The 7,237-nt window shown below is 35.9% G+C and overlaps 1 protein-coding gene across 1 annotated transcript; it reads right to left on the reverse strand.

Moving 5' to 3' along the window:
• Positions 1–687: 687 nt before the first annotated feature.
• On the reverse strand, positions 688–5,997 carry stmn2a (stathmin 2a). The gene is made up of 5 exons (XM_056234491.1): positions 5,824–5,997; positions 3,647–3,742; positions 2,154–2,329; positions 1,753–1,944; positions 688–861 (listed from the first exon to the last, which is right to left on the reverse strand). Exons 1-5 carry the CDS (start codon positions 5,840–5,842, stop codon positions 802–804), a joined length of 543 nt encoding a protein of 180 aa, XP_056090466.1. The 5' UTR covers positions 5,843–5,997; the 3' UTR covers positions 688–801.
• Between the last annotated feature and the right edge of the window lie 1,240 nt (positions 5,998–7,237).

Here is a 7,237-nt window from a genome sequence, read left to right on the forward strand (position 1 = left end):
ATGTTCATAACATTTCAAGAAGGGGATATTTCATTTCACAGAGGTTAAGCAAAGGAACTAAAATACAGAATTCCAAAAGAGACACTATGAACATGTTTTTATTTGTTTCAGTACTCATATCTCAAGCTATTTGGTCAGGAAAAAGTAGCTATGTCTTGATCATGCTGTATATAAACTTAAGTGGAATATATAATTATGAGTCTTGGGGTATGTTTGCTTTTTAAAATGTAAATCTATGTTGACCTGGGGCCTGAGCACTGAAGCTTTTTGCATTCTTCACAATTACACCAAACTTTACATCATTTAACACTGCAAACGTAAGCAAGCAGCTTTCTCACAACACCAAAAACCTTTCACATGATCAAACCAGACGTGCCTGAATCGAAGAAAAAAAAAAGAGTAACTGACTTACAATAATAATAAAAGAATTAACAATGTATCGTGTAGATTTGATACATTTGATTTGTTATCATTCAATCTGATAGATAGATAGATAGATAGATAGATAGATAGATAGATAGATAGATAGATAGATAGATAGATAGATAGATAGATAGATAGATAGATAGATAGATAGATAGATAGATAGATAGATAGAGATGGATAAAAAAAGATGTATTTACAAAATAATACTTGTGTCTTCCCATTACTCTATGAAATCAAGCAAGACCATTCAAACAGTATACGAGTGTGATACTAGTTGTTTTGACTGGTTTTGACCAGTGGTTGTGTGTGAGTGTGCGTGAGCAGGATAGGATGATAGGTTGGCTGATGAAGAGTATGAGGAGGAGGAGGAGAACTTCATGCTATTAGCTCTTCCCTCAGCTCCTTGTTCCTGCGGACAATTGCAGCATGTCGCTCCTGATAGGACCAAAACAGACACATAGTATCACATACTATAATTCTGGTCATTCATTTAAGAATACATTAGAATAATTAAAGGTACACTAACTTTTTTGTTGTTTAAAATTAACTAAATTGAAATGGGTCAATACATCAATACAAACATGTTTTTGTCTTACCCTGATTCACTATGGTTAGCCTATTATAAGCGTTTATATTTTAGACTGGGATGGCTTTCGTCAGAAATTGCGTACATATGTCACTCGCCCGTGCCGATCTCTTCATATTTGTGAATAGAGAAAAATCTTTGATGCATGTGTGGTGTGGGAGTGGCATAGGTTAGTTGTCACAGCGAGCGAAAAAGGTTGACATGAAGCAACTAAACCTCGGGGGAATCACCAGTTAAAAAAAACCCCAACAAACATCTCTAACAGAGTTCATTGTAAAGCATAACCTATTGTGAAGGGTCATTTCATTATGGTTGTTCTAGCGCTGTGCTGGAATTTATTTTCAAGGAAGTACCGTGTCTATTAATGGGTAAAGCTATGTCTTAAGCTAGTCAGACTGTCTAAACTGGTTATATCTCTGAAGCCTGTAGTGAATGTTTTATGAGCAGTCGGATAATCTCTCTCTCTCTCTCTTTTAAGTAATGAGAAAGAACCATATTCATCCGCACAGTCACGCTGAGCTGAAGCACAACCAAAACAATGTTCTTCCACAAAATAAAGAATTCAGGGCCAAGTTACATAGTGTACCTTTAACTAACAAACTAATTTATTATTATTATTATTAGATATAATGCAATAGTATAAAAAATAAGCAATTAACTTACTATATATATATATATATATATATATATTATTTTAAATACATTTATATATATATAGTGTGTGTAACGGTTTTGCTCACCTTCTCATGCAAGCGATCCATCATGGCTGCCAGATAAGCCTCCCGGTTTTCCTTGATCTGCTCCATCTTCAGGATGAGCTTTTCCTCTGCCATCTTGCTGAAGTTGCTGTTCTCCTCCATGGCTTTGAGCAGCACATCTCTCTCATGCTCACGTTTCTCAGCCAGAGCTTTGAGCACCTGAGCTTCCTGGGACTGTTGAGGAAAGTCATTATATACATGAGCATTCAAGCATTAAGGCATGGAATGGCATGCATTTCCTGAATCCTGAGGGTTAAATGGATTTCAAAGTGGTTGACCAATATTTATTGATGCATTTATTCATGTGCACTTGTCTGTGTTAATACAATTCTAAGCTTTATAGCTGCAGCTAAGTAAGCTTCTATACATTCAGTTCCACTCACCCTCCTGCGGTCCTCAGCAGCCTCCAGTTTCTTCTGGATATCTTCCAGTGACACATCCCGCTTCTTTGGAGGAGAGGTGATGCTGTGGGCCACATCTGACACAGGTGAGGGCGGTTTCAGGATCACCTCGAAGGCCTGGCCTGAGGCCCTTTTGTTTATGGGCTTTACTTCCATATCTACAAGACAATGACCAAAGGTTAAATGACCTCACTTAATAAAGCAGGCATAGATTCAATGAATGCATGTCGGTTCATTATGGAAGACCATTTCCTCCAAATAAGAAAAAAAAATGCTTTGGCAAATGATAATTCGAAAATAAAAAGTCATAATTACGACATACTAAGTCACAAATATGACAAAAAGTCTAATCTGACAAAAGTTGGAATTATGGCATCATAATAATGAGGACAAACTTAAAAATGATAATATAACTAAGATACTAAGTCATAATCATGAGATAAAGCCAAAATTGAGACATACTAAGTCATAATTATGCCAAGAAGTTAGAAATGATAACATAATTGTGAGATACTACTATTAAGTCAGAATTATAACGTTTTAATTATGAGAAGAAAGTTGAAATTAAGAGAATAAGGAGAAACTATGAGATAAAAATTGCAATTATGAAAATTATGAGATACTAAGTCATAATTATGAGATAAAAAGTCGAGTTGACATAAGTAGTCGATTATGAGAATATTAGTCGAAATGATTACACTAATTACTAATTAAGTAACAAAGTCATAATTATGACAAAATGTTCAATTTTGTCTTTTTATATCATAATTTAGACTTTTTGTCATTATTTCAACTTATCTCATAACTATGACTTAGAATGTAATAATTAAGACTGTTTATATCAATTTGACATTTTTTCAGCTTTTTATGTCATAATTGTGATTTACTAAAGGATGATTTTTTCTTCTGTGGTGCAAATGGACTTTCGATTAATTTATTTTTCATAAATTTAAGATTCTGATCAAGATATTATCAGCATTTTAATATGTTCTTATATTCATTTATCTATATTTATTTATTCTATAAACATCTTATATTCATTATGTCAAATGTATTATTTTTTTATTTATTATATAAAATATCATTACCACTTCACAACAAAGCCCCATCCGCTAATATTAACTAACAACATTGACTAAAAATGTACAATACATTTGTTACAGTAGTTATTAATCTTTTGTAATAAACATTTGGTAATACAAATACAACTGTTCATTGTTAAATCATGTTAGCTCAGGTAAAAGAGACAACTTTTGATTGTAATAATATTTTCGTAAATGCTGAAATTAACATAAAAAAAACAAAAAAAAACATTTAGAACTATTTTTCATTGTAAGTTCATGTTAACTAATGTAGATGACTAATGCTAACAAATGGAACCTTAAGGTAAAGTGATACCAAAATAGCATACAGCATGCATTTCATATATAGTATTATATTGCTTCAAATGAAAACTAATTTGTTCTCTCGCTTACCTTCAAACTCACAAACGAGGTTGTTGCGCGTCTGTGGGCTGAAGCATGAGCAAATGAGCGAGAGCATGGACAGCTCCTTCATCTTCTCTTTGTATGCTGGAACAACACAAAATTGGCCCCTTGTTAGTCGTACACACATCCACTATAGGCTAGTCAAGCACAAATGTGCTGAAGTTTACAGGCCGGAGCATATCGCCCGGTCTCTACAGCTCTTTAGAGGATTCAATTGGGGGCTATAACATACCCTACTTCATCTCTGAGTGTCTGTCTCTATGATGCTTCAACTGAGTGACTGATCGACATTGCTACTTTAGCTACATTAGCTCTTTTCAAAAGCTTATTATTATCATCATTACAGCTACGAACAATGAAAAAAGTAGATTCATCAGGAATTCAGTGAACAAAACATAAACATATGGGAAATTTCCCAACACTATTACTATATACACACTGAAAAAAAGTGTAGGATTTAAATTTTCACTCAGAAAATTGCTAGTAGATTTCACAAATGCAAAGAAATGGCAAGCAACACATTGAATTAAATTTGAAATTTCTTGTGAAACATACTTCAATAATCTTTGTTTCATTTACAACTTAAAAAACAACAACATTTTGTACAGCTTAGTCTTAGTGGATAAACACAATACTGAAATACAGAGTCTACTGAGAGACTTTTCTACGTTCAAACAAATGGAGCTGGCAGACTCATGAAAAATGCAGCAGGCAGGCACACTAATGACACTTCCCATTTCCTGCCCTATGTAGCGTTTTACAGATTACAAGCACATTAGCTAGAAAATTACAGTCAGACATCAATCAGACTAGGAGACAAGTATAAGAAAATAAAAGTAAATATGATAGTCATCAAGTAGTTCTAATCTAGGATGATCTACATATCCCATACTTTCAATGTCCAAATCACACGCAGGAGCAATTTCCTGCCAGGGTCAGATACTGGTGTCCAAAATAGTGTCAATACTTTATTGTCCGGTGCTGCAAAGGCCACCATGCAGCATCCCACTGCTGCAGGGCTGGCCGGTCTCCCAATCTACGTCTCCTCGGCCTCCTGCAACTCCCCAGCCATTCTTAACAATATCAACAAGCAGGCCCACGGTTCGGCAGCCTGATCAATGGATCCTGACAGAACAGCCCATGATAGATTCGGAAAGGCGACTTTACTGCTTCAGTAATTCTACAAGATACCCAGAGCCCGAAAAAAATGCAGAGTGAAATCCGCCCATGCCATCTGGTCATGAATAGCATGGACCAGACTCCACAACAAAATAGAGGCTGATTTTACTAGGGAAATAAACACAATAGATCATTTAGATTTGTATTGTTTAATCCATTTTATATACTAAAATGAGCAGAGCAATATCAATGTTGTTATAGCCTATTATAACAATGCACGTGATGAATGAGCCAGGCCTGTGTGTTATATCTCAAGGCGAGCCTTATTAGTCTGCTTTTAGTTTATATATGCATAAAGTGGCTATTTTAAAACATAAAATGGAGTGTGAATGAGAATCTGTCACCTTATCCTTGATGCCAGTTTATGACAGCACTCATACTTCATGACTATGAAACAAGGACGATGACATCCATAACAAAAAAGCTGCTCTAATTTTCATGATTACTCCATATAAAGCAAGTGTCGCTGGTTAAATGTGTCTTATTAAGGTAAACGCTCCATGAGGAGGTATGTGTGTGTGTTTTTATGGCTATATTGTCTGGGCAGCGTTTCTTGGGTGCGGTCTTTCTGCATTATGATGCGAGGCAGCAGGAGCAGGTGCGCCATCGCCAATCATCTTCCATACGTGTCACTATATTCAGAAATGTACGCAGTATGACATTTATTCTAATTCATAATGCAAGTTACATTCACTTCACTGAATATTCTCAACCATATTAATGGGGGAAATGCGAAACGTACCTTTAGTGGATGCCTCCGATAATGTAAACGTAGAGACTCTAGTCGCAGTTGCTTATAGTGCAATGTGATTTATGCACGAATACGCTATATATGAAAAATATTTAAATATAGCATTGTGTATATTCTATATAGATCGTACATGGTATAACGCTCAGTGGATCTTTTCATAGAGATACTCAGTCTCCATTGACGCGTTTACAAATGCAACAATGGATTAATATGGCAAGTAATGCGCAGCACGTACCGATAGCTGTTTTGGCCATGGTGTCCTTTCTTGAATCCGTGTTAATTTCCACAATGGTCGTGGTTTGTGCCAGTGGCGTTGAGAGCGGATGATGCTTAAGGCACTGAGTCAGCAGAGCACAATGAGGAGCGAGGAGAGATGTGAGGAATGGGAGCGGCTGACTTATGATCCAGTCCGCGCGCAAAAGCAGATTGGCCACCGGCAACACTTCACTTCACTGACGTGTGTGGGAGGAAAAAAATGGCCTGCATCTCATCGAGCGCTAGATGCAGTAACTATCGCGGTCAACTATATTTTTGCCATGTACTTGGATCAAATACACCATGAAATCAAAATCGACTATTCTTATTTTTCATGGAATATTGCAGTATTCTAAAAAAAATAAAAAAAATAATCCTTCACATCATTTTTTTTGTTTTGATATGCCACCGTAATCATTAATCAAAATAACTTCGCCTCCGTCTTGCAACGAAATCTCTTCTCCGATGACGTATTTACTGCCGCGGGGGCGGGTCTATGAAGGTAAATTAGTAGCAAAACTCGAGAGCATGTAGATGTGAATGTGAGAACTTGTACAATAAATATTCGTATGTGTATGTGAACAAAAATGTTTGCATTGTGTTCCCTTTCTAACCAAATGCTATAGTTGGATTGTAATCATAATGCAAAACCCAATACTTATCTAAAGAAATTTGTTAAAAAATAAAGAAGGAGTCTTTTAGAATATCTAAATGTATATCTAATATTTTTTTTTTTAAACGAATAAGATAGAGAAATCATGTCTTAAACAACAAAAGGAATCAAAAAGCCTTTCTATGTATTTATATAGGAAGCTATAGAGCTGGTAAGTCCCGCCCCTTCCGCTTACCCCGCTGGACCTCTAGGTTGAAAAATCGTCAATGCAAGTGAATGAGAGAAAATAATTATTTTCTAATCCCGTTTGAATTTTGCAATGAATGTGAACATATGTTGTCTGTGAATTTTTTATATAATTTTTCGTGTAAAGAATGCTACAATTTAGCGGGTAGAATTTTCATACGGTTAGACTTTGTGTGAGAGCACTTTGTGGACTACAACTCTTCGCTGCTTTCGACGCGTTTGATATACGTCACCACCACTAGCACACGGATCCCGCTAAACATGCCTGTGTCTTTGGTGCACTTCACCGCCTTCTTTCAGGGAGAGGACAAACTAGTTGAGCGTGGTGAAAACCACTTCATTTGTGGACATATGTCACATATGCGACGTGTAGTCTTTCTTGTTATGTCTATTCCACAACTGCTAGCCAAAGAATTAGGGATGCACGATATAGGATTTTGGCCGATATTCGATATGCCGATATTTTCAAAATAATTTTGCCCGATGCCGATACCGATATATTTGTATTTTTTTTTAAGTGCAAAAAAAAGCTTAT

The sequence above is a fragment of the Rhinichthys klamathensis genome, unplaced genomic scaffold (assembly GCF_029890125.1).
Source record: "Rhinichthys klamathensis goyatoka isolate OS25496 unplaced genomic scaffold, OSU_Roscu_1.1 h1tg000395l_1, whole genome shotgun sequence".
NCBI lineage: Eukaryota > Metazoa > Chordata > Actinopteri > Cypriniformes > Leuciscidae > Rhinichthys > Rhinichthys klamathensis.